Source organism: Eubalaena glacialis, chromosome 6, assembly GCF_028564815.1.
Source record: "Eubalaena glacialis isolate mEubGla1 chromosome 6, mEubGla1.1.hap2.+ XY, whole genome shotgun sequence".
Taxonomy (NCBI): domain Eukaryota; kingdom Metazoa; phylum Chordata; class Mammalia; order Artiodactyla; family Balaenidae; genus Eubalaena; species Eubalaena glacialis.
The window spans coordinates 61,566,006-61,593,938 of record NC_083721.1 but is presented as its reverse complement, the minus strand read 5'-3'; the positions used below and the strand labels follow the sequence as shown (position 1 = coordinate 61,593,938).

General features: G+C 40.6%; 2 protein-coding genes across 6 annotated transcripts in view; one reads left to right on the top strand and one right to left on the bottom strand.

The window, feature by feature from the left end:
* Window positions 1–1,130: 1,130 nt before the first annotated feature.
* Window positions 1,131–25,425, bottom strand: QTRT2 (queuine tRNA-ribosyltransferase accessory subunit 2). 4 transcript variants are annotated; one of them, XM_061193103.1, is made up of 9 exons: window positions 25,339–25,425; window positions 18,760–18,980; window positions 17,958–18,013; window positions 16,184–16,260; window positions 14,035–14,247; window positions 9,917–10,116; window positions 7,606–7,757; window positions 5,564–5,681; window positions 1,131–1,803 (listed from the first exon to the last, which is right to left on the bottom strand). In XM_061193103.1, the coding sequence occupies exons 2-9, from the start codon at window positions 18,957–18,959 to the stop codon at window positions 1,566–1,568; spliced, it is 1,254 nt and encodes a 417-aa protein (XP_061049086.1). In that variant the 5' UTR covers window positions 18,960–18,980; window positions 25,339–25,425; the 3' UTR covers window positions 1,131–1,565. The 4 variants fall into 4 exon arrangements, with proteins under 4 accessions (XP_061049086.1, XP_061049084.1, XP_061049087.1 ...); XM_061193101.1 differs by lacking the exon at window positions 25,339–25,425 and adding an exon at window positions 20,604–20,660; XM_061193104.1 differs by lacking the exons at window positions 1,131–1,803; window positions 25,339–25,425 and adding exons at window positions 1,948–3,433; window positions 20,604–20,660.
* Window positions 25,426–25,700: 275 nt separating this feature from the next.
* Window positions 25,701–27,933, top strand: part of CCDC191 (coiled-coil domain containing 191) — a 101,691-nt gene continuing 99,458 nt past the window's right edge. For both annotated transcript variants that reach the window (XM_061193100.1, XM_061193098.1), the window contains exon 1: window positions 25,701–25,831. In XM_061193100.1, coding sequence (XP_061049083.1) covers window positions 25,739–25,831 — 93 coding nt within the window. In that variant the 5' untranslated portion in view covers window positions 25,701–25,738. The remainder of the gene's footprint in view (window positions 25,832–27,933) is intronic.

The following is a 27,933-nucleotide window of genomic DNA, read 5'->3' as shown; positions in this document are numbered from 1 at the left end:
GAGCTCCAAGCTGCCTCAACAGGAAAAAGCATCCTGGAGATGGTTGCTTACACACTCTAATCTTGACCTTTTGATGGTCTTTGTTTGAAATTTTTATTAAAATGCTTTAATTACACAAGTATTCAGTTTGAAAAATGTTTTAAAAGAATCTTTTCCCTTTATTCCCAGAGAATAATAAAATATCCTTCCCCCAACGCATATAGGAAACCTCAGACTCCTATTGATTCCCCAAGAGTCCACTTTAACTGATCGCAGACAGAAACCCTCTCGAAACCATTCAAGGTGTGATTACAGTCCCCAAACTGGGGTCAGGAAGGATTGGGGGACGTGGAATGGCAACTCACGTTGAGCACCTACAGACCTACAGGTGCCAACATGGTACCAGGGGCCACACAGGCCAGGGCCAGCTAGTCTCCAGTGGAGGAGTGGGAACCAGGACTGAGCTGCAGCAAAGCTCCAGAAGCAGCCCGCACCTCGGGGCCAGAAGGCCCATCTCTTCAGTCCTCACTGCTCATAGCCCCTTCAACTCAGGAGTAAGCCACCAGGAAGAAGCTAGTGCAATGGTTAACTGTTGGGTTTTAGTCAGATGGCGCCAAGTCTAACCTGGGAGCTGACTAGTGGTAGGTCCTTAGGCAAACTACTCAACCTTCCAGAAATTCCTGGTAGGCCCTCAGGCAGGCTACTCAACCTTCCCGAAACTCAGGCTAGGAATAATAGTATCAACACCTCACAGCCATGCTCTAAGAGTCAATGAGATATGTGTGGAAAGCATTTACTAAGGTGCCTGGCACAGTAAAAGTACTCCATAGATTGTGGCTATTATTATTTTTTTATTATGTGCTAGCATAGCCTTAAGGCCCTTGATTATATAATGTAAAAAGACAGGTGCCTCCCTGAATCTCTTTCTTGGATTCTGCATTTAGTGTGAGTGCACTTAAAACAATGACTATAGATGGAATAGGTGCTGAAAAATTCTTTTCTAATGGAGAGCATTTCTGGTACCATGGAAATTTAACGTTTTGTTTAATAGACTCATTACTATTTACAGGAAACCAGACTAGTATATTTTTTTAATTAAAAATGTTTATTGGCTATTGACCTTAATAGATTTACATTAAAGGAAAGGAACATTTTTTTCAAATGTGCTAATAAGAAAAAGACCCAGAAAAATGGACAAAGTTGGACAGAATTTTCAGTTTTGAACACAAATAAAACTCATAAATTTTATATGGATTCTGGGATATTTATTAATACTCCTCCAACAATGGGTTTGGCACTGAACAGGAGTTATAAACATATGAACAACTCCAATCCAATATATTTCAAAACAAGCAGATTTTTTTTTTAAATAAATTTTATTTATTTATTTATTTATTTATTTTTGGCTGCATTGGGTCTTCGTTGCTGCGCGCAGGCTTTCTCTAGTTGCGTTGAGCAGGGGCTGCTCTTCGTTGAGGTGCACAGGCTTCTCACTGCGACGGCTTCTCTTGTTGCGGAGCACAGGCTCTCGGTGCACGGGCTTCAGTAGTTGCAGCACGCAGGCTCAGTAGTTGTGGTGCACGTGCTTAGTTGCTCCGCGGCATGTGGGATCTTCCCGGACCAGGGCTCGAACCCGTGTCCCCTGCATTGGCAGGTGGATTCTTAACCACTGCGCCACCAGGGAAGCCCAAAACAAGCAGATTCTTGAGGACAGAAACTCTGTCTTTCATAAGTATCCTTGCCATTAATTGGAGGAGAGGTTGTAAGAATATCCATGAATTCTGGAATTCATGAGCTTTGGAATTCATGGACGTTCTCAAACCACTAATAAAAGAAAACAGTATAGATGGGCACCCTACATATAAAAATATAGTAACCACATAATAATTAAAAACAAGGTTCAGTAATGCCCACTAAAATGAACAAATAGAAAAATGTAGCACAAGAATGTAAAACAAATATATTTTATACCCCTACAAACAAAACAAAGGCATCTTTTTGGTTCTGCTGTTTTTATAAAAACTATGTGTGAAACGTGCATGTATGTGTATTCTTATAGAAAACTGGACAAATATAGAAAAGCACAAAGAAAATAAAAATCACCTGTCACACTATCAACATGAATGTCATTCCTTTGACAAGAGCAGAAAAAAATTCAGAGAATGAGAGGTGATCAGCGAAGGTCTTCCCAGCCTCAGGACCTGCTGATGCCAATTTACCAACCACTTTAAAATCTACAGGCTAAACCTGTTTAGGCTCTCAAATATCTCTACTGTTGCCTGACTCCTGGCACCACTGCATTTTTTATCAGGCCAATAGTGATCAATAAACAAGGATACACATAAAGCTATGGTTCCAATCTAAAACTTCTTGTTCCCCAAATATTAGAGCTAGATGGAACCTTAGAAATTCGTTTAGTACTATTCACTTTGCCTGTCCCCATTTGTTCAGGAGGAAACAGGCACGGAGAGGTTAAGTGATTTGCCCAAGTGTCATAGTTTAGTAGAACTGAAACCCAATCCTCTAACTGGCAGGCCAGGGCTCCGTCCAAGTGAACACACGGTGACTGAATCTCTCCAGGTGACGTAGCTCCAGTTATTATGTGGTTCGACTCTTAATGAGACTAAAAGGCAGACCACAGTGGATCTGTACGACCAGATGAAAGCAGCTAGGCAAACTTTCAGCTCCTAATAGGCAACTGTGCTGACTCTAGTGAGACAAGTCACAGAAAGACCATAGGGTCAAACGAAGAGTGTGCCCTGGGCCAACTGGCCATTGGAGCAATGTGTGAGCTCCACATTCCATGGAGATGTGAGCGTGGTTAAATCACAAGAGTCATTTCTGGTTGATTGCACTGCCAGGACAGCTTGGAAGGCCAAGTGTCCAAAAGAGACCCCTGAGAATATAAGGATTAAAATGAAGAAAACTCTTGAATCAGACAAATTCCTTCTTGGTCAACAGGCATGTGTCCACAGAGGTCATGCTACTCATGACCAATCAACTCCCTTCAAGCTCCAATCCAACTCAGTGAACCCTCAGATTCTCATCATCCCCACTTCAAGGCTGTCCCTTCACATCTAAAGCTTTTATCTTTGACTAAACGAATCTCTGTTGACTAAAAGGGTTAGCGCAGAAATATTCAAGGTCAGGTTTCAATTCTTTCTGATCAATCTAGGTCATTCTAGGTCATTTCAGTCTGACTCTAAAGAAGAAGTCTCTTTAGCCTCAGGTGGGCAGAGTACAGTACAGATGTTCCTTATTTGAGTAGACTTCATTCTCAAATATAAGTGATTAAAGTGAAGATCACTTCCTGCTCTCTTCTTCCCACATTACAACCGTGGTGCAGGCTCAACGTGAAGAGTCAGATTATGCGTACCAGGTCTCAAGATGCTTGCCTGTGGATGAGCTCTTTCAACTGTGCCAGTCGGTCACTTTTTAGTGCTTCCCGGATGGCCTGGAAAAATCCAAAGTAGTGTTCAAAGTTGTGCATCATAAGCAGGACGCCAGCCAACAGCTCGTTGGTCACCAGCAGATGGTGGATGTACGCACGAGTGTGATTCTTACAGCAGTAACAGGGACACCCCCTCACGAGCGGATCAAAGTCCTCCTGGTACCTGAGAAAGGAAGTTACAACGATATTCCGGAAAGTGAGGAAAACAAGACCTCGACAACCTAGACTAACCTATTCTGCTGGCACGTAACCAATAGTTAGTAACACAACTGGCAAACGTAGTGCCAGGCACCTGCTTAAGACGGCAATGTGGTCAAAAGTTAACGGAGAGTACAATGGGCCAGGAGACTCAGGAGTCTTCCTCAGAGGGATACAGCCTCCTAGACTGAGGCTTCCCAAGGAGCGGCAGAAGAGTCACGTGCTCGCTCCCTCCTGCTGAGCAGGGTTAGTCACACTGTAAAGGCACACAAAAATGTTAGGAGACACTGTTCTGATGAATGACACTTTTCTCCCACTTGCCACCAGAGCTAATATTAGAAGAGATGATATGACCTTTTACTTGCATAGCTTTTTGCAGTTTATAAAAAACTTTTATATATACTGTCTCATTTAATCTCTGCAGCCACCCATGGAGATAGGCATTTTTTTTTTTTTTAATAAATTTATTTATTTTTGGCTGCATTGGGTCTTCGTTGCTGCACGCGGTCCTTCTCTAGCTGCGGCGAGAGGGGGCCACTCCTCGCCGCGGTGCGCGGGCCTCTCACCGCGGCAGCCCCTCTCGTTTTGGAGAACGGGCTCTAGGTGCGCAGGCCCCAGCAGTTGGGGAGCACGGGCCCAGCCGCTCCATGGCACGTGGGATCCTCCCGGACCAGGGCCCGAACCCGCGTCCCCCGCACTAGCAGGCAGACTCCCAGCCACTGCACCACCAGGGAAGCCTGAGATAGGCATTTTTCCTGTCACTTTACCAGTGAAGACTGCCAAGGGGTTTAAGAGGGAGGGCTATGGAGCTACAATGCCTGGGGTCGGTTCCTGGCTCACAACTCACTTGGGAAAGTCACTTAACCTCCCTCTGTGTCTTTGTTTTCTCATCTGAAATGTAATAAGGTAGTAACAGTGCCTACCTAATAGAGTTGTTACAAGAATTAAATAAGTTAATATAGTAAAGGACACTGCTAGGTACATGCTAAGCACTATATACGTGCTACCTTCTATCAGCTATTAAAAAGAAGTTAAATGACTTGACCAAGGTCACACAGTCACAAGCAAGGCTACAATCTGAATGCCAAATCTCCAAAACTTCTAGTGCTGATGATAAAAATACCGCAGTTTCCAATTATATCTATAATGTAAAGTGAATTTTAGTAGTAACCATTTATATTACCCTAGCTTTTTAAAAATGGAAATGAATCTCCTTGGTTATTTTTCAAGAAGTCAAATGTGATAAACATCACCATTACAGACCTACAATCAAGAAATCACTATAGAAATAAGAACTAGGAATTTCATATTCTTTCATAAATTTTCAAGTCTGTACTGTTACTAGATAGACATAAATAAGTCTGAGTCCCTAAAATGTCCCTTTACGTAAGACCAAAAACACCCCAGCATTAAAGTGAGTATACCAAGTTCACAGAAAACCGGCTCACTGGTTCACTGATTATTTCCACTTTTGGCCAAATACAAAGTTATAAGATATCTTAGTTCAGTCTTTACAGAGGCAAATATTTTATTTAAGATTTATAATCTGTATATAACCAAGATGGCTTAAATTCCTTAAAATTTAAAAACTTTGTTATAATATTTTATCTTGAAATCCTTATTTTACACTGTTATTATGTAAAGTAATCATAAGGAGTAAAGAACACCAAACAATGGATCTGGTCTAATTTTTCTGACAGCTCTTCTAAAACAACAGTTATCTAGCCTCAGTTTTCTGACAAGACAAAGTACACAAATTCATCTGCAAAAAAAAGAGTACTGCTGGCACTGAATTTGAGAAGGCCCAAACAATATCCAACTATAAATATTTTATGAAGTCATGAACTGAAAAGGGAACAGTTATATAAACTTTCAAAACAGACTGAAATTAAAAAGTCAGAAATCAAAATCCATACTTAAAAAAAAATTCCTTACTTTTTTTCCTTCAGATTAATTTCAAATGATGTCATTTCTTGGTTGCAACTGGTTGTTTTACTTTTCTTTGTTTGATCCACATATTTTACTTCTTCCTGTGTCCCATTTTGTTGCAATACTAAAGGACAAACCAACAAAAAGTCTTGAATGAAGATCAGATAAAGAGTGGCCATTGGGAGAATTTTATTTTAGTTACTATTTCATGCCCTTTGACCCTGTAATTCCACCCCTCAGAACTTATCCGGAGGAAATAGCACAAGAAAAAAAAAGCAATATGTAACAAGATGATCAATGACCTATTATCTATAGTATCAAAACTTGGAGATTCAACTATGTCTAAGTGAATAGTAGTTACAAGTATATATTTTATAATCTTACTGCCAAGGAATGATTTTAAAAAACCAGCTGGGGTGTGTGTGTGTGAAAGAATAAATGTGTGTGCCTGTGTGTTGGAGTTATGTCTTATCATAATGTACATGCAAATTAATTGGGCTTTGTAACTGCCTATGTTCCAAACAGATTAAAAGTAGAATATGGTTTTAATTTATGTATTCTGTATGGAGACTCTGGCCTTCCAGGGAGCTCAGATAATCCAGGGTTAAATGGGGACTTGAGTTGTTCCCTTGAACTCTTTGCTTTAAGAAAGAACATTCCTGGAATTGCAAGAGAAACACCAGAAATACTTATCTACTTGCCTCTCTTCAGAGCAGCTGGCTCTTTGCATAGTAACTGGTGTTACTAGGGGGAATTGCTGCCTACATTATGCAACTTATTCCTTTGGAATTTTCACTTTGTAATTGGCAAAAAGCCTCAATTTACTATACACACGTACACAAATGTGATTCATAATACTTGCATAAAAATGTTCAAACTCAGTTTTCCCAATCATAAAGAAATTTGGCTTTCTCTGGCCCAAAAGGAACGTGTTTGTTCCAGAGAATTCAATATCATGTTCTTTGTAGAGTTTTGCATATTCACGGTACAGAATGACTATCAGTCACCTATGTCCTGGCAGAGATAATTTCACTTGTAAATGAAGTCACGAACATGTATAAATTGTTTATGGTATGCCTACCCATATACATTACGTTCTAGTCTGTCTAAAAGACAGTAAAATTGACCTCCTCTGTATAAGAATTTGATCAACTTGATTGATTTTGTTTCTAGGACTAATTCCATTTAGATTAATGCTTAAGTTGCTTTATAGGAGTGTAACATATTCTGAATGAAATTTTCATCACTTGTGGGGAATAAAATGAACCCTTAAAGAAGTCTCTGGCCCTACTCAAATATAAGGTTGGCGGTGATAGAGCAAGAGTTCAACAGAGGGCAGGAGGAGAGAACGGAAAGCACACTCTGAAGGCCAGACGGAAGACCAGGCACACAACATTCTCCTGAAACACTGTGCAGACACTTCAAGGGACCCCAACCCAAAGTCTGTATCCTGGTTCCTTTTCTACTGCCAGTTAGATGTTAGAATCTGAAACTGATTTTCTTGACTTCTGAATAACTAAACAATAAAAGAAAATGGCAGTGCTTCAAAGCACCATTAGCAGAGGAAAACAGCTTTCACATCTCAGTATGTATAAAAAACCAAAAAAGCAAAAGTAACACTAGGATCAGAGGGGATGAGACTCCCTGTATATTAATAGCATGGGGTTTGCAAAAAGCAGACAAGAACTCTTTTGTGAAAAAACAAATTAACTTTTACCAAGCAGTTCAAAGGTTTTCTTTTCTTAGATTTTCATCACTATTCACTCTGAATGCTCTTTTTTCAGGTTGTTAATAGAAGAGGTTTTGTTTTTCTTGGTTCTGCTCACTACAAAATCACTTCCTAACATTGATGAGCTATGTGTATAGTATTAAGTGCCTGGTTTTGTGTGCCAACGTGCCAGGGTGGACAGATAAGACACAAAGACATAGTTTTATAAAAGGCTGGCTTTATAGTATGTACACATTTCTGGCTTGTAACTCAAGGCAAAAATTGATAGGAAATAGAGAGAATTTAAGGGTAACACAGAGATTAACTTCAAAAGACCTACATGTCTCTTCAGGATTCGGCTGGTAATCAAAGCTGAAGGTCAGGGCACATCCCCGCTCTGTTGCTTGATAAGGGAAAAAACTCTCAAATAAGTCCACTCCTCTTTCAATACACTCGAGCACCTCATCTGGCTGGCTAACACCGCAGATGAGCCTGTGACAATAATACGAACAGTGACATAAGAACAATGCCAGGAATGAAATCAGAGAGTCTTTCCAGAGGGCATTAACAGTAATAATAATAAAAATCATGGTTAGCGTGGCAGGCAGCAGATAAGGAGGTGTATGGAAAGAACATAGAGCTTTGGAGGCAGAGAGACCTGGACCAGAATCCCAGCTCTGCCATTTATTTACTTGCTGTGTTACTTTGGGAAGGTTTCTTAACCTTTCTGAGTTTTAGTTTTCTCATTTTAAAAACAAGAGCAAGAATACATACCTCACAGACTGGTTGTAAGGATTAATGACATATTCGCAAAAGCACAAAGTGTAGTTTCTGCCCCAAAGAGAAGCTTAACAAAGGTTAGTTTTCCTTCCCTTCTCATCCCTTCTGAAATAACCTCCGTAGTCTCAGACTGAACTTTGTAGTCTTTCTAACCGCTACATAAGATTTTTTTAGTGCAAAGCTGTGTGCTTTATTTCCCTTTCAAATACTCTTCCATGTTTTAACTGTATTTTGCTTATAATTCTTTTTCATAATTGCTTCAAGAAAGACATTTTTATCTACTGTATTCTTCATAGGTTCACTTACGAAGCAATTCTTGCTCTTGGAATTTCAACTCTGCCCATAGGCTCTAAGAATCTAGTCAGCTTTCTTTATGCCTCTTTCTATTTTCTCCATTAATAAAATGTCTGCGTGGTAGAATGAGATGGTATTTCCAGAGGCAATGGGTAATGAATTCTGAGAGTGTTAATAACATTCAACCAGGTTTTGCCACTAAAACAAGATGGGGAAATGCACTAGACGAGGGCTGGCTGGCTGCTATTTTTTATGTTTGTTTTTCTACTCATAGTCCCTTTTACACACTGGCAGAGAAAAGCTTATAGACTCCCTGATTTCTAAAAGAAGTCCAAAAAAAGGCTTATGTAATATTAAACAACCAGAACCCTTAAATATATGCTGGTTTTTCTGACTACAGTTTCCTTCAAGTAATGTCATGTTTTAGAACTCCTCTCCAACTGAAGCTGGCATTTCTACACACTTATAGAAAGAAAAACAATCCCAGCTTTCAAATCCAGTAACAGACATCTGTGAGCACTTAACTCAAAAGAAGTCCAGAAAATGACTAGAAATACTAGTGCTGAACTATCATCTGCACCAGAATGAAATAAGCACAGGAGGGAAAGCAATGAACACAGAGAGCTGGGATAACACTGGGGCTGGCGGGGGGGGCGGGGGGAATGCTGGCTGGGGTGATGGCAATATCTTGTTCTGGCTGGTGTTTACACAAGCATATATACGAATAAAAATTCAGCAGGGTATACATAAGATTCATATACTTAACTGCTAGCTATACCTGGATTTTTTAAAGAGTAGTAAAATTACATATACATATCCAGCAGCCCAAGGGGTATAAAGCAGCACCCCATAATCAAACCTCTTAATATATCTGTAGGAAAAAAGCATGCATATTCATACCAAATGGGATAAAAGACTACAGTTTTAAAAAAAAAAAAAGAAAAAATTTGGATAGTCTAATAAGACATTGGCTATACTCAGAAACTTGGGGATTTTTAGCTTTGAATCTTGCAGATCACTGTTCTCTCCAGCACATAATGAATCCTGTGATTGATGGAAAGAACCAACCCCACTAGGGTTGCCAGTGACCTTGATTTCAAAAAATAATACCACTCACTACCTGCCTCAAATCTAAGAACTTCTTAAAGGTCCTTATTGACAGAACCCATCTTCATTCCACTAGGCATCCCAGGTCTGTCCTCAACTTTCCTTGCTTAAGGCCAGGGTTCCACATGACTTTATATCTGTCCCCAGGCACCAGGTTATAGTGAATAAAGAACAATATTTACAATTGGCACAAGAATGAGGGGAACCAGTATAACACTTGCCCTCACTTATAATGAGGATCAAATAAACTAATTCACATGGCAGTGTCCTCTGGTCTACATTCTGAAATCAAAGGCAAGACAGCCTTGATGGAAACTTCCTCCACAGTCTGCTTCAGCAGACTCAGCCCAGAAAGAACGTAATCAAAACATCAAAAGACACACCCATGTACAGACTGCATACCACACATTCGGCAGCACCCCTGCTCTGCAGCCCACCAGGCTCAGCCTGCACCCTAACTGAACACTAGCCTCGGTTTGTGCTCCGGTAGCTCCGCAGTGACTGATGACAGCAAGTGCAGTCTAGTCTCCAGGGTTGTTGGAGTCCCTTGAAAGCCATCCAGAAGGAAGCCAGCTACAGGCCGCTTGGCTGTCTCTCGTGCTGACCTCAGCCTCTCCTCCATCACATCTCCACCTTCAATCACTCCAATGATCATACTTTTCTGGAGGACCTAAGGTGAGAAAGGATCGAACGCTTTTAACTGTTTCTAGTAGTGGAGACCTTTGTTTAAATGAGCCTTACCGCCTTCCTAAGAACCCTTAGGGCTCCAAAGAACACAATTTGAAAGCCACTCAAAAAGGGAAGAAAAGACTGAAGAGAAGCTGAGGCAATCAACATAGTTAATCAGGCTTTAGCTTAGATTAAATTAACCACACACCAAGCAGGTATAAGAGGAAAAGAACAAAAGCAACAGTTTTAATTTCTATAAATGGCTATCCTGGTCTACCTTAGGTTACTTCTAAATCTCTTAGTTAGAAATAACTTTAGGAACTGTAAAACTGTTTGGCTGGGACAACTGACTGTCCATTTGGAAAAAGATAAAACAAAAATTACTACTGTACCCCATCCTCAAAAATAAATTCCAGACGGCCCTAAGATCTAAACATAAAAAATATACTTATACAAGTATTAGAAGAATAGGTTGAATATTTTTATAGTCTTGAGATAAGGAAGGCCTTTCAAAGCAAGCTAAAGCTTACAGGAAAAGGCAGACATATTTGAGTACAAAAACATTAAAAATTCCCTAGTGAAATATACTATCAACAAAGACAAAGGGGAACTTATTCTTTGGAGGAACAGATAAATGTCTACACCATAGGTAAAGCTCCAACAAATCCTCTAAGGAAATGACAACCCCATAGAAATCTAGGCAAATATGTGACTATGAACTTCAGAAAAACAAATGTGAATGCCCCGTACATATCCGGAGAGCTTACTAAACCTCAAAAGTAAGGAAATGAAAACTGGAAATAATTCGATACCATTTTTGCCCATCACACCGACAAAAAAGTTAAAAGACAGATAGCAACATAGCAGAGGTAAAAGTGTTAGAGAAATGGCACTTATATACCCTGATAACTAGAGAGAATAAAAATTAGTTCAGCCTCTTGGGAGGGCAAGTAGATAACACTTATCAAAACGTCAATGCTTTTCTCTTTATATATCCTATAATTCCACTTCTAAGAATATCTCCTACAAATATATCCATTCATATGCACCAAGGTTTATTTGCGAAAGATGTTTAGAATAATGAAAAACTGGAAACATGCTAAACATCCATCAATAGAGTAAAGGCTTAAGTAAAGTATCAATATAATATGTTCATAGTAGGCTTCCTATATAGCTGTTTTAAAAAGAAAGCAGAACATATATTAACATATACATTGACAGGAAAAGACTTTCAAGATATCGTTAAACAAAAACAAGCGAATTTTTGAATAGATGATTATATTCATGTAACAAAAACCACATAGAGGCATGCATATATGTAATAGTTATGTGTATGGAACTGTAAAAAATAAGGTTTGCAAGGAAAAACACCAATCAACAGTGGGTCTCTGGTGGAAGAGAGGGATGGGGAGGGAGCCTGGAAGGCTATAAAGAGGGAATTTTGCTTTTTGGTTTAAGCAGGAGGAACACAATCAGGAACACAGTCAGACCACTCCTCCAGAAAGGGCACTTCAGCTGCTGCGTGGAGAATGAATGAGGGTGAGGGTAGGATGGGGTAGTAGGAGACGACTTTAATCATCCAGGGAAAGACGAAGAAGACCTGGACTAAGGCAGTGGCGGTGGGGTGAAGAGGAGAGAGAGGATTTGAAAGCTCATCAGGAGGTACAATCAACTCAACCTGACCGATGAGTTGCCTGGGGAGAGGATGAAGACAAAAATCTAGGATGACTCCTGGCTCCAATTTCAGAAGTCCAGGGAGATGACGAGAAGAGCAAAGACAGGGAATCCTAAGAAAACAGTGGAGGCGGAGGCCAGATGATTATTCTCTTTTGTGCATTCTGGGTTTGAGGTATCAGCCACTGAACATACGGACCGAAAGTCAGGGATATGTATATAGAGTGTGACTGCCCAGCCTAGAGAGAACGGTAGGTGCTTGACACAGTGCTGCCACTCCCCACACCTGCTGCCATGGCAGACACAGCCAGCCAGCAGACCGCCCTCACCCCGCTGCACCTGGACGCAGCTCCAAGCACCTTGAGATGAAACTCATCTGCCATCCCTGGCCTAGGGAATACATGGAGAAGGAAAGAAAGCCAACAACAGAACCTTGGGGAGCTTCAGTATTTAAGGGCATTCAGAGTAAGAGGAGCCAGTGAATAAGAGGGGAAGAAATCACAGGAAGAGGAAAAGATGTATGCAGACATACAAAGCAGACGGTTACACGGCCTGCCCCTTTCCGTGACTGGTACAGCCCCACCTGGGAAATTCATTTTCACAGGTGTAAGACGTATAACCATATAATTTATTGTCTAAAATGGGACACATTTAAAAGTAAAAGGGGACACTACCAATAATCATGTCAAGACAATAGCGTAAGCATAAGGCGTACAGAGAGGGACCCCTGCATTTGACCAACACACAGAAATAATGTGAAATGGTCAGGCTGACTTAACACAGAAGAGGGATTTGAGGCTCATCTAATAATCATGCTCCGTCACACGCCCTGTCCTCCTTTCTCCTCATCCAAACATTACTTATCCTACGAGGATAATTACTGGCTCAAAACAATTGCCAGCAAACAACTGTTCGCAGAGCTAACAATGCAGACCCACAGCAATGGTCCCACGCTGGACCCTAATTGCACATACTGAGAGTTCTATTAAGAACGACAAGTAAGCATCCTCTAATTATTTCATGTATATTAACTTGATTAGCCAAATTATATTTTTTATTGGTAAACTCAAAGTAATGATGTTTTTGAAACTCCGTGTGCTTTTGTCATAGTGGGGCCCACTTGTTGCTCAGGATTACTCTACATAAATGATCAGACACTGAAAGCTTCTCCTCTGATCGTATCTCCTGTTCTCCCACATCCTCTGCTCTCTCCTAATGAACCCTTCCTTTTCCAGCTTTATTAACTCTGCTGTCAAGATCCTTTATTCAGGGACTTCCCTGGTGGTGCAATGGTTGAGAGTCCGCCTGCCAACGCAGGGTACACGGGTTTGATCCCTGGTCCGGGAAGATCCCACGTGCCGCGGAGCAATGAAGCCCGTGCGCCACAACTACTGAGCCTGTGCTCTAGAGCCCATGAGCCACAACCACAACTCCTGAAGCCTGCATGATGCCTAGAGCCCGTGCTCCACAACAAGAGAAGCCACCACAATGAGAAGCCCGTGTACAGCAACAAAGAGTAGCCCCCGCTCGCTGCAACTAGAGAAAGCCCGCGTGCAACAACAAAGACCCAACGCAGCCAAAATTAAATTAAAAAAAAAAAAAAAAGATCCTTTATTCACTGCTACAGCTTCATCTTCCCTAGCTCATGAGATGATGAGTTTACTGTGCCTTAAGGAGATAAGAAGGGTGGGGAGGGGCACATTCCAGACTTACTTAGGGAACTGGTACCAAGGTGGAGTGAAAAACTGAATATTACTTGGATATTAAAAGGGGTCTTGAAAGACTCAAATCTCTGGGCTGAGGAGCTGGGGGCTGCCACAAAGGGAGACAGAGTATTGAGGGAGAGCCAAAGGAAGAGCAGGTGTGAGGAGGGGAGATACCGAGTTTGGTTATCTCTGAGTTTGAGGTGCACATGAGGAATACTCTAGTGACAGAACCCAGCAAAGGCCTGTGTTTATGTAATTCTGAAGCTAAGTAGAGCGATCTCCATTACACACACAATTTTAGAATTTTCAGCAATTAAAACTAAGGGGAGCTGCCTGGGGAGAACAAATAGTGAGGGGTGAAAAGAGAGCCTAAGACAGAATCCTAAAGAGCAATAAAATAATCAGGAAAAAAATCAGGTGAGAGTAAGAGACCAAGAAATGAGGAACAGAGAAGAAGGAGGAGCAGAAAGGGTGGTAACATGGAATGTAAATTAGCGAGAGTTTCTAAGAGAAAGGAGTGGCGAGGGGCACAGCTTTACCTCTGACTCTTCCTGTAGCTTCAGACAATTATCCAGGAATAGAAGCGATCGGTCCACAGACTTTCTGGCTCTTTTTATGGAAGTGGTTTCATCACAAGTTGCCTCTCCATCTGAAAGGCACTGGAACCAGTCTGGCTGAAGGGCCTGCTGAATTGCCATGAACTTGGAGGCAGTCATTTCCACTCGTCCTCCAACACCCCACACAGACACTGACTGCCATGGGACAAGACGATGAGGGATTAGGAAGAGTAACATGCAAAGAAAAAGAAAATAATAAAATGAGCAAAGCAATCCTGAACTCAATTCTTCTTTACAGATGGAGAGAGGGTGGCAATTCAATATCCTAGACACGGTGGGTAAAGAGGTTTCCTATACTATATTCCAAATTCTCTAAGGACCTGATAGCTCAGAGGGACTCCGATAAAGTCTTTCAATGGCCACACAAGCCAACTTCTGAGTTAGCACTCAGAATTCTATAATTACTTTTCCAGAAGCCCAGTCTTCCATTCTCCTCCGCCCCCTGCTGTTTCTGAATACACCATAGACTTTAATTCTTCTGTCTTTGATCACATTGTTCCTTTTGACTGAAATGGCCTTCCCCTACTTCTCTGCCTGGTAAAATACTATTCAAGACATGAGAGTTCAAATACCATCTACTCTATTGTGTTCCCCAAACGTTACTAGGCATAATCAATTGCTCACTCTTATAAGCTCTTTCAGCAATTTGTATTTATTTTTTTCATAGAAAAGATGGCCCTGGGGCTTCCCTGGTGGTGCAGTGGTTAAGAATCCACCTGCCAATGCAGGCGACATGGGTTTGATCCCTGGTCCAGGAAGATCCCACATGCCGCGGAGCAACTAAGCCCGTGCGCCACAACTACTGAGCCTGCGCTCTAGAGCCCGTGAGCCACAACTACTGAAGCCCGCGTGCCTAGAGCCCGTGCTCTGCAACAGGAGAAGCCACTGCAATGAGAAGCCCGCGCACCACAACGAAGAGTAGCCCCTGCTCGCTGCAACTAGAGAGAGCCCGTGCGCAGCAACGAAGACCCAACACAGCCATAAATAAACAAACAAAGAAAATAGAAAGAAAAAGAAAAGATAGCCCTTATCACACCATTGTATATATGTCTGACTAGAGTATCCGAATTCATGGTTGTGCCCCAAACGCACAGTCTGGGGCCTCACACATTATTAATGTTTAATAAGTGTTTACTAGATTGAGTTAGATACAGAAATATGTGCAAAGACATAAATCCCATAGTACACAAGAATCTCTATATGTTCCTTTGGTTATTCCTTTCCCTACAGCATCTCTCTTCTTAGAAGAGATGGACATAAATGCGGGGCCACATACAATCTTTTTATTCTGGCATAAGAACACTGTTTAAATGAATCCTTTCTCCCTTATAAATGGAAGAGACAACCGAGGTCAAAATATTTTCTTTTGAATTCAAATTACAAAATGAAAAGAAGTGTAAAACAGAAGACAAATTTAAAATAGTTATCTTAGGTAAGATTAATAGATATTGTTGGTATCAATAAAGTGGGTGCAGGAAAAGTAACTGTGTTTGTAAAGTGGCAATATATACTAAAGCTTTTCCAGAATGCTGTCCTCAGGGACAATGCAATGGGGCCATATCTCAGGTTAAAACTTTTAAGGAAGTCCTTTGAATACTGTTTTTCACTAGCTAAAATCTCCGGCTTTTTCAAATTCTGTTCTAAACAGCAGTATTATACTGAGATTCTACTATATATAGTTATACATGTGATAACACTCATCAGCAACTTTCCCCACTATTCCTGAGGTTGTTAAAACTTCAAATAAAGCATGGTATCAAAAGACTATTGTTTTCTACCATCATAGCAATTTCTTTTTTTGGCATGTACTTGACCTTTCTCTACTCCCAAATTTTTGGCAACAATGAAAAAGCTGAGGATACAGTCCTTACCTTAACCTCATCCTTGGGCTGCCCCACTCTAACTCCTATAAACCACACCATCCCACTATAGTCGTAGAAATAAAGAGAAGGCATAAAGGGGTCTGGAATGGGTCAGCATCCCAAGCAGTGGGATCCTTGCATCTGAGAGATCCCATAGGCTGACTTCCTGAGAAAAACCTTCAGCCTTGGAGGACCTTCTGAGAACATACCTTATTTGTTACATAACCAGCTGGGCAAGGGCTGACTGGATCATGCAGGGAGCAGTACAAGAGTGATTCTGGCATGCCTGTATAAACATAAAAAAAGAACCCTTGAGAGCACTTACATCAACAATTACACTGTGTTGTAACAGAGAGCAGCTTCATAATGTGTACTGCTGGATAAAGCAAGTCTAAAACACAATAAATTGCTCATACTTTATCTTAGAATTGTAGGAGGCCTGTCAACATGAATGAAAAGATTACTTTGAAACCTACTAACCTAAAAGAAGAATTAAACGTAAAGGTTCATGTCTAAAGACATAGTGAGTTGCTACAAAAGAAAGGTATAACCTGAAGTATGATACGATGAAAGTGTTTAATGATATGTTGACCCTACTTGATTTGCTTTGAAGAATTTAATATCAAGTATGGTCATTCTAGGCACTATCCAAGGGGAACTAGCTACTGGAAAGATGAAATTATACAGTCAATAGGTAATCTTATTAATAATAGATCCAGCCCACACCATGGGTCCCTAGGGGCAGAATTATAGAAAAGCTGCAGGACATTGCAAATGGATCTCATTTTCAATAAGTTTCATTTACTCAAGATGCCAGTTTCTTAGGTTCTTTAATCAAAAAGATAGTTGTTTAAAAAAAAAATCCAAAAAAAGTTTACTAAGCCATATGTACTTAAATTTCATATGCTGCATTTTCATAAGAAAAAAAATTGAATTTTGCTGAAAAAAGACCAAAAATATAAAGCAAACAAAAATCTCTGCAGTTCTCCATCTTATTGTCTACAATTTCAATTATTACAATTATCTCTAGAAAGCTCATATTAGCTATTTTCACTTAATTATACGCTTGTATACTTTAAAGCTGGTTATTAAAATTGGTCTCAGATCAAGGAAAACGATATTATATAAATTCCTCTACTGAAACACAGGCCCTTGTGACAACCAAGTCATCATGCAGTTTCCCTCAGAAGCAGAGGACTGAATAACCAATGGAAGCAGGATCTTCATTCATTTAAGTGAGTCCTAGATATTGGGAAAAAGCTTCAAAAGAAAATGGTCTACAGAAGAATTGGTTCTCTGGCTGTCCCTGCTAAGCTTTTCCTATAAATAAATGGACACATATATCAGCATTCAAAATCCTATTTCTGGAACAGAAGATAATATTCACATATCAGAATATAGCTGAATATAAACTCTTCATCCTCTGCCTTATGTTTTAGGCTCAAACATGACAAGCCCGCTTTGGATCTTAGGTGTGTCCCATGCAGTCCTTCACCTCTAGGTCTTTGCTCTTTGCCTGGAGTGTCTGCCCACACCTGTCTCCCACCACCACTGCACCCACCTCCTGACCTGGCTAACTCCTACTCCTCCTTGACCCAGCTAAGGCGCCCCCTCATCTTCTTTGTCAAGAATCCTTCCTTTATTCTGACCTCCTTCCACATGGACCCAACAGCAGGTTATGTGTTCCTTCCTCTGGGCTCTCATGATACATGTATCTACACCTGATCCTGCAAATGTAGTCACCACACTCTACTAGAATTACCTGTTTATCTTTACCCCAACTAGGCTCTGAGTTTCATGAGGGCAGCAATTGTTTCCCACTCATCTTTGAATCCCCATAGGGGTTCCTGGTTCTTAGATTAAATGCTTATTAAATTAATGAATAAATAAATGTATGAATGAAGGATCAAAGAATAAACAGCATCTCCAACCTCCAAATTAATACACCACAAGGCACACACAAATAACTTGATTAATTTTTACCTATAAACTTTCCAACTCCTTCCTTATATTCTGCCAAGACTTCATGATGTTCTGCCCTGCAAGCAAACAGAAAACTATGTAACATAATAATGAATCATTCTACAGATACTCTATGCAACAACTGAAACCCTCTTCTCACCCAAACAAGCTACGTGACAGTAAATGTAGTCTCAAACAACCAAGTACACCATTATTCAAGAGTCCCCACTCATTAGGTTGGGTTCATTAGCCAGAGCAAAGCTCTTCAATTTGCAAGTGGTTCTGTGAGAGGAGAAACTGGCAAAGAGCAATGGCCTCAGAATATCTAGATTTTCTTCTTTCCCTTGTCCCTTTAAAATCACTGTTATTTACACAGTCTTACAGAGTTATTTGATCTTATAGCAGATTCTTCAATTAGGGATGAGGTCAGTATGTACATTACACAAAATGATCTCACTCCATTAGTTGTTTCCCTAGAGTAGAACATGTGCAGAGACAGAGAAAACTTTGAGGCTGGTGCGTGAAGACAGCCCCTAGGTTCCAAGTTTAGCCCTCATAGAGCATTCCAGGCCCTGTCACCCCTGGGAGCAGTGGCAATGAGGGCGGTATGGAAAAGTGAAGCAGCTCTATCATGTAGGTCTGGCCCATGATTCCAGATTAGGGCCAGATGATGTATAATATTTGATATCTCTCTTCTGATTTCATTCTAAAAAACCTACAAATTTTGCACGTAAGCAAAAAAGTCTTCCTCTTTACCACACCTTATTAAGGTAACCAAGCTGCTGCCAGGGTTGACATGTGAACGATCAGGTCTCATACTTACAGTGATGACAGTGTAAGCTGAGCCATGGCAGGAACCCCGTGGATTTTATGCAGCGTGTGATGGGTCAGGTGTGGGGCAGAGCCAGTCTTGGTGTACAGAAGGCAGCCTGGAATGTCCATGGTGCAGTCCCCTGTTTTGCCTAGGTTTTTTATTTTTCCTAGGCGACAGCCATTAACCACCTTGGTAAGACTTAGCTTCATCCTAAGGGGTTCCTCTAGGTCCTGATAAGAAAAGTACATTACATTCAGAAGGAGTTCCATGACATCTAAAAGCTAAACATTTTTCCAAGCAAACTACAAAAAAAAAAAAAAATGATAGCATGTTTGTTATTACTTCCAGTCTAGGATTTTTTTAGATATCAGGAATAGGGGAATGGGAAAAGACACAGAGAGAATAAGACACCTTCCCCAAAGTCCCAGCACAATATGATGACATCAACCACATTTAAATTCAGTCATGGAAATTTTGTCCGAGCTGATGGAAATCAAACAAACAGAAGGACAGAAGTAAAGACTAATCATGGAAAGAGCACTGTGAAGCCAAGGATTGCTCTCAGCCATGAAAATGTGTATAGAGAAAGGTCATACTGCTTAGGAAATACTGATTACTGATTTGATCCATTTTTTTTCTTTCTCTAATTTGAGAGAATACTAGGCAACATAGCAATTTTTCCTAATATGTAATTAAATGAAGAAAACAGATTCCAAAACAGCATTCTGCTGTTTATTAAAATATATGGAAGAACATACATCAAAAGATACACAGAGGTTATGTCAGAGAGGTGGGATTATTCTCCAACTTTGTTCTTATACGGTGTCCAAATAGAGGTGAGAAACTGTGTGGCGCATCCATGCAATTCGTAAGCAACGTTGCATTACTCTTATAATTGGGAAGGAAAAATATTTGATTAACAAAAAAGATATACTTTCTAAATTCCACAGATACACAGGGAAAAAAATCAGAAAACATGGTCAATTACTTTGTTGGACTGTGTTAATTAATTATTATTCAGTGAAGCAAATCCTGGGCCCCACTTCTTTAAATGCCCTGTAAAACTTAGTAACCAGGCATGGCAGATCATTTGCAAAATGTCACTGGATATCCAGCATTTTGATATACCAGCGTCTCTGCAGCAAGTATTGATACCATACCCTCTGGAATTTTTGCCAGTTAGGCTAGGCCCAGTTTTATTAATAGATAAATTAATACAGCTCTCTGAGAGATTCCAACCTTAGATCCTATCCTCTTAAGCATTATACTAAACCACACGCTGAAAGTCAACCATTGTTTAAGATGTTACCAAATAAATAAGCATTATTTATCATTAGTTAAAAAATATTCAGGAATGCAAATATTACTTTTTTGGGAGTTATAAATTTTTATATTGAAATAAAATAGTTAACAGTCTTTTGAATTTTAGAAAAAAGAATAACTACTTTCCATATGGTTCAATAAGTGATTTCATGTTAAACATGAATTATAAAAAATAGTATAAGTATTTGGGGAAAGGCTGGTCAATTTTCTGTGACTCTACCTTCATTATTTCAAGTTATCACAAAGATAAAATGTCTCACTGGAACCCACAGAAATGAAGAGTGTTAAGAGAAAAAAGTTATTATGTTTTAACAAAGGGTAATATAAAAGCTATTTTTTTAAAGCCATGCTATTACACATTAAAACTGCTAAAATAAAAGAAAGTTTATACCAAAAAAATAAATATAATTACAGGCTAATGAGAAGGTAATATAGAAAATACAATACAAAAGAAGAGTCATTAGTTTATACAATCATATTCCTTTTTTAAAAAAAGATTTATTTATTATTTATTTATTTATTTTATTTACTTTTGGCTGCATCGGGTCTTAGTTGCGGCACGCGGGATCTTCGTTGAGGCATGTGGGATCTTTCCTTGTGGCGCGCGGGCTTCTCTCTAGTTGTGGCGTGCGGGTTTTCTCCAGTTGTGGCTCACGGGGTTCAGAGCACGTGGGCATCCCACAGCCTCTCTCATTGAGGTGTGCGAGCTCAGTAGTTGTGGTACAGAGGCTTGAGGGATCTTAGTTCCCTGACTAGGGATCGAACCTGCGTCCCCTGCATTGTAAGGTGGATTCTTTACCACTGGACCACCAGGGAAGTCCCTCATACTCCTTATTGATTTATCAAATAATACACATAACCTTCTGGTTTCAAGTGATAAATATCTTTTAAACTAACAGAGCTTGGAAGCCATTTGTAGCAAAGTTAAAGAATGTATTTTGCAATCTAAGTAAGTTCTAGAGAACTGAAGCGGGGGACGCACGAAAGTAAGAAATTCACTTCAAAGTTAATGAATCAACCCTATTATTCTGACTATTAGAATCACTAATAAATCACTTATTGAGAAACAAATATGGAACAATAGGTTTCTGAAACATAAATAAGAACTAATGAAAATTTAATGGACCAAGATTACTAATACTGCAACAACTTAGCGCTTACTACCCTCACATACATCTGAGAATGGAAGAAACTGCATTGTCCCGCGTGTTTTCAGAAAGGCCTAGAGAGAAGAATTTGCTGGTTCCTCCCCTTACTCCAAAAATTCTGTCTCATCTGAGCTGCTTAAGTTTTGTAAAGAGTTTAAATGTACACACGAGTTGTATTTTAAATTAAATCCATATAAAAGTAGGAAGAGCCTTCATAGGATAAAACTAGGATGTGTGAAAAATGAAGTTTAGGATTCTAGAATGCTACCAATTTTTATTATTATCTCTCCCCATCAAACCCTCCTTTCATTTTTCCAGTTTATTAATAAATAACATAAAAGATTGACAATCAAAGCTGCTGACAAGCATGAGATAATGTGCTTTTCCATGTCAAGTTAACTCAATTCCAGGTAAAAACAACAAACCGCAGTGCTTTAGTAAACCTCTGTTTAACATCCCAGGTAATGTATGATTGCCATCAGACTTTAGAAATGCTGAAAATAGTTAAGTCTGACCATTACTACCAGAGACGCCAAACTGAGAGCTCCTCATGAACTTCATCATCCCCTCTGCCGTTCCACAATAACAAATCTGAGGCTAAGCAAGATTAATCAGACTTAGTCTAGAACCCAGGTCTCTGCCAAGAGGCCTGAGCTTTTGATTACATCTTTGAAGTGAGAGTAATACAATGTCTGTATATGCATATCTCCTCTTCCCACTCTTTCCTCAATCGAAGAAATAGCTTCCTTCATTCTTAACCCAAGGTCTGTCATTACAGGTCCTTTGTAGTTCTAGAGGGCCTCAGCCACCATGCTCTTAGATGCAGAGATGGGTCCTCCTGTGATACAATGCACAAAAGTTTAATCTCCATAACTTTAAGGATGAAATTGAAAATCCTTAGCTTAGTGTACTGAACCCACTAGGTCAGCTGGAGAGAAATACCCACTTGGTTCTCTCCACAGTATGGGACTCTGATGCTATGTACTCACATTCTGCTGTTTGGGGTTTCTTAAGAGTTCTATCCTAATCACAGTAAATGGACACGACATCAAAGGAAAAAGTATAAGCAAGGAAAAGTAGACAAATGTGTCTAAAGAAAAGTATTGTAATAGATAAATTGTTACTGGTGATTCTGTGTATTGTGAGGATGAATGCAAATATTAAGAAATCTGAGGAAAGCATCAGAGAATGTACTTTAGCTGGAAATCAACATTTAAAAAATAACATGCAACTTTGTCCAGCTTTGAACCCAGCTTTCTCCTTTCCTCATTACTGATCAATTTGTGGTTAGTGTTTTTATAATTGCACCTTTTTTCTAGGGGCTTGAACACAAAAAGTTTTTATTATGGAGTAATGTGAATATAATATATACACACATATACATATTCATGTACATTTTTTTTTTTTTTAATTTTTGGCTGCATTGAGTCTTCACTGCTGCGCGTGGGCTTTCTCTAGTTGTGGTGAGCAGGGGCCACTCCTCGCTGCGGTGCACGGGCCTCTCATTGCGGTGGCCTCTCCTGTTGCAGAGCACGGGCTCCAGGCACACGGGCCTCAGCAGTTGTGGCTCGCGGGCTCTAGAGCACAGGCTCAGTAGTTGTGGCGCATGGGCCCAGCTGCTCCGCGGCATGTGGGATCCTTCCGGACCAGGGCTCGAACCCGTGTTCCCTGCATCGGCAGGCGGATTCCCAACCACTGCGCCACCAGGGAAGCCCTCATGTACATATTTTTAAAACATGCTTTTGGAGTGATATAGTCTATTGATCCAAGCAAAGTTCTCAAGAAACAAACTAACGGTCTCCAAAACATTAACTGGTTTTTATTTGGCTTCATATCATTACCCTTTTCCCTTTCACTTGTTGTGAGTCTCTTCTAAGATTTCTGGGGTTGTGCTTTTCTCAATATACAAACATCTACATTTTCACTTCCTGGTAAAGTCTTAAAAAACCATTTAAAGAGCCATTTGGAAATAATGGTTAATGGAAAAACTCTTAATCACTTTAAGGACAAGTAGATCTATGCTTTTACAAGGGCTAACCAAGATTCCCTGCACTTGTGGCAGCACTGTACGTATCTTAATACCTCCATTGCCACATATTTCTCCCCTTCTTCCATTCCCTTAGGAAAAAAGGGATTTTTTTAATGTTTCTTAATGGATTCTCTACAGACTGTCATGGAAAGATGACCACAATACACTGAGGGAAAAGAGCAGGCTTAGGTGAACATATTTTTTGCAAAAGAAAAATTGCATATATATATTTATAAATATGCACACACAAACACACACTGTACACTGTCTGTATATGCATGCAAAAAAAGTCTGAAGGACTTCTAAACAATATGGTGCACTGAGCTGACTAAGAAAGACATATAGAAATGATGGACTCAAATTCTAGAAACTAGTAACGGAAGATGAGGAGGAGATTATTCAGAGGTACTATTCTAAAATTCTTACACTATTTGGGAGGAGGAGAGAGATCATGAATAATGTTAAACTTTAAGTATGCGTGTTAAAAATTTTTAAGTAAGCATTAAAAGATTACTGAAAATGGATAATTCCCAAACCCGCTGGGGAGGGGCAGGGAAGGATAAAGAAAACTTGGTTAATACTTAAGGGAAAAAAAGAGGAAAAGAGACCAAAAAGCACATCAAAAACAGAAAATACAAAATAAGATGGCAGGAGTAAGTCCAAATATGTCAGTAATCACAATAAAAGTTAAATTAGTTTCACCTATTTAAAGAAATAACAACAGTAGCAACATTTATTGGTTGTTTACTATGTATCAGGTCCTGTTAGTCACATGTTAACTCCACTATTATGTACTATCATGTCAATCTAAGGCAGATGCTATTATTATGGGCATTTTACAGATGAGGAAACTGAGGCTAAAAAAGTCACCATTTACAAAGTGGCAGAGCCACTTAAATCATAGAAGTCTGCCTTTAGAGGCTGTACTCTAAAAGGCTGGTAGTCTATTAGAAGTCCCATCTTGTCCATAAACACATGCAATGTTTATATATTAACTGTAATGTTAAGATATAATGTTACAGTCATATTTTCCATTTCGCTATACTGTTATTACTGTTCTTGTTTTCCTTTATTTCCCTTCTCTGCCTCTATCCATCCTCCAACCTCTACAACCTTTCTATATATGCACACAAACATTTAAATATACTTGTATGGGAAAGGCTGTTTTTTAATTAAAAACATGCAAATATACTATACTATAAGCACTTCTCTGAAATTTGCTTTCGCCCAGGAATACACAACGGATATTTTTCCTGAAGAAGAGACACAGAATTTAACTTACCCTTTAAAATAACTACTTCATGATATTGCATAGCTTGGATGTAACACAATTTAATCTACCATCACCCTTCTGATGAACACTCAAGTTAGAGAACAGGTCCTGTGATTGCTGCAGTAGTCTTGAGGGCACAGCTTCCCTGATCTTTTTGACAAATCTCAAGTCTATTTCAGTTTACGTTTCCTGGCAGAGTTCTCTACATACATTGATTTTTTAATGGGTACCACACTTTAATGATTTAGGTACTATAGCTCCCATTTTAAAGATGAGTAAATCGAGGGTCCGAGAGTTATTAAACAAGTTGCGTAAGGTCATACAACTACAAAGTAGCTGGGTCTAAATCTCTACCCTGCCTTATAAACCTACATATCCCAGCATGGACTGTCCCCGGGAACACCTAGGCTCAGTCAATAACGATGGATTTAGCTTCACTCCATGGGCCGTCTCCAGGGGCCCCAGACCTCGCGAAGCGCTTAGATCAGGTGTTCGAGATCGGTCCAACCCTCCCAAGCATCCTGGGGAGTCTAGAAAAAACTTGCACACGGAAACTTGACCTTTAAGCAGAGCCCGGTCGAAAGGAGACACTTTTCTCTCTGAGATGCGGTGAGGCTCACACGATTTGGGAGAATATGGATTTATAGAAGCCAGGATCCACCAGGAGACCCAGAAAAATGAAAGAGACATGGCGCGAGTACAATCACAGTTACCGCAACACAACCAGGAAGCATCTAGACGCGACGCGACTCTCTCGCAGCAGCCTCCCCTTACGCGTAGCAGCTCCCACACCAACAGGGAAAGGGAGCACTTACCTGCAAACCTCCCAACTTTTTTGGGCTTGAGACCCCTTAAGCTCCTCGCCGTTCGCTACCACGTGTCCAGCTTTCAGAATTCTCGGCTCCCTGAACCACCGCCTCCGATGCAGAGCCAATCAGGGAGCATTGCGTCATCACCGGGCGCCAGGAAAAGGCAAAGGTAATTGAAAATGAGCTTTGGTGTTTGCAAGGCCGAGGGACTGCTACCATTGCCATGGGTAACTGAGCAGACACGTTCCGCCTGCGCAAAGCCTCCTGGGAGTGGTGGTTCGGCGGCGCCCCACACCTGCAGCCTTTGTGGGCAGAGGAACTACAACTCCCAGGGAGACCCGGAAGCAGTCTAGGCAAAGGAGCGGTTGTTTCAGCTTTAGCCGAAGGCCGGCTCTGAACCTGGAAAATGCTTCTGGCGCCCCAGGAAAGGTCCTCCTCAAGGAAGAGGTCGGGGCTGAATGGATGGAAACAGTTTACAAGGAAGCCGAGTCCCACCAAGGTGATCCATTCCTATCGGGAGCTCTTGGAGAGGGGAGGGGAGGCGGGGACCGGTCCTAAGGCCAGCCGCAACCCCACCTGCGCTTCCTCCCTCTTGCCCCAGGGGCATCATTACCTGGTCCGCTCCTGCCATGACCCACTGAGAGCCAGCACTGCGCTAAGGCTATCCCTGCTCCCCACCACTCCTGGTTTTAGGGAAGTTCCCGCACGGTTTCATTTCTCTTCTTTTCTTTCTTTCTTTCTTTCTTTTTAATGTTTTGCAAATCATAGGAAACTTGTTTATTGGAGGGGTAAGATCTTCACCTTAAGTCCTCGGCCTCATATTCCTCCCCTTCTAGTTTTACATAAAGTATCTAAAATGAACTCAGAAATGCAAGTGGATATTGACTATATCAATACTTGATTCACTTGAAAATCTAAATTCTAGAAACAATCAAAAAATAGATCCTCTTTATATTTGCCACCTTCTTTGATGCATTAGCATCCAAAGACATGGAAAACTGATAACCCCACTGTAAACTTGAAACGTGTAAATGACATGTGCAAAGTCACAGTCACACGGAGTGTGCTTTACACAGACTATTTTTTTTAAATTAATTAATTTGTTTATTTTTGGCTGCATTGGGTCTTCGTTGCTGCGCGCGGGTTTTTCTCTAGTTGTGGCGAGAGGGGGCTACTCTTCGTTGCGGTGCGCTGGCTTCTCATTGCAGTGGCTTCTCTTGTTGCGGAGCACGGGCTCTTGGCGCGTGGGCTTCAGTAGTTGTGGCTCGCGGGCTCTAGAGTGCAGGCTCAGTAGTTGTGGCACATGGGCTTAGCTGCTCTGCGGCATGTGGGATTTTCCGAGAGCACGGCTCGAACCCGTGTCCCCTGCACTGGCAGGCGGATTCTCAACCACTGTAGCCCCACAGGCTACTTTTTTTAACAGTCACAAAAATGAATGCTTTAAATGTAAATGGGAGTACCAAATAGAGGACTTCTCAGCTTACAGCTGTTTTCACCCTTAAGTTACACCTCCTTAAAAAATATTCTGTAGACATGTGGCGTTTCTGAGGCCCCTAGGCAATTGTGCTTGCAGGTTATTCTAAGTATACCAGCTAAATAATGCACTGGACATACTCTACTTGGTGAATATCTTGCGCCAGATCCTGGAGTGTGCAGACTGGAGCATTAGACTTGGAAACAGAGTCTGCTCCTGTTGTACCAGTTCCATAATAGATTGGATCCAAAGTAGGTTATGGGTATAAACTTGATGATGAAAGGTAAAAACTGGGGACAGTTTTGGGGACCCCAGAAGGAAAGTTTTTGCTGCTAGTGCTCATTGTTACTGCCTAGAGGATAGAAAGGTAAAAACACAAGAGCTCCTTGAGGTTCAATTGTGTTTGAATAGGATCAGCTGTTTCTTTGTTGCAGCGACAAAATTATTCAGCAGTACAGCTGCATTAATTAGTTATCCATAAGATGCTTTGAAGGGGAAGTGTTATATAAGTGAAGGATAGTATTATACCTTTCCCTCCTGTATGTGTCAGCATGCTCGTTTACATATTCCCTTATTTATTTAAAAACCCACCTGAATTATTAGCAAAGCAAATACCTCTATTTGTTAAGTTGCTATTAGAGGGAATTCTGCAAACTTCTGAGAGTTAACAGAGAGTGAAGAAAGCAGGTGTCCTACTGGTCTGATTTCTAATTTCAGATTAATATCTGACTGACCTGGGTAGAAATTTATGTGATTTCTGCCTTATTTTTGCTCTGTAAAACAGTGGAAGATTGGTTATCCCTCACTCTGCCCCCCATTTCTTATTGGACCAAACAATATCCCTGCTCTAGGTAAATACAAGTTACTCATGAAAAGAGGGGTCTGGGGAGAGGTGCACACCTTTCTCCAAGTAGATTTGCTTCCATGACACTTGAATAATCTGGCTAATTAATCAGTGCTTATTTGGGTTTTTATAAGGAATATTATATGTAGCATTCCTCTATCTTGGCTTTTAACCCTGGGGAGCTTTAAAAAAATACTGACACATGGGCCCTACCCCAGACCAATTAAATCAGAATCTGGAGATGGGCCTAGGTAAAAGATAAAGCAGTCAGAAGTCGTTCCAG

Coding starts and splice junctions, on each gene's coding strand:
- QTRT2 (XM_061193101.1), bottom strand. Junction 10,117..14,034: donor AGCTACAGGAAGAGTCAGAG/GTAAAGCTGTGC, acceptor TTCTCACCTTAG/GTCCTCCAGAAAAGTATGAT. Junction 1,804..5,563: donor ATTAATCTGAAGGAAAAAAA/GTAAGGAATTTT, acceptor TTCTTTTATTAG/TGGTTTGAGAACGTCCATGA.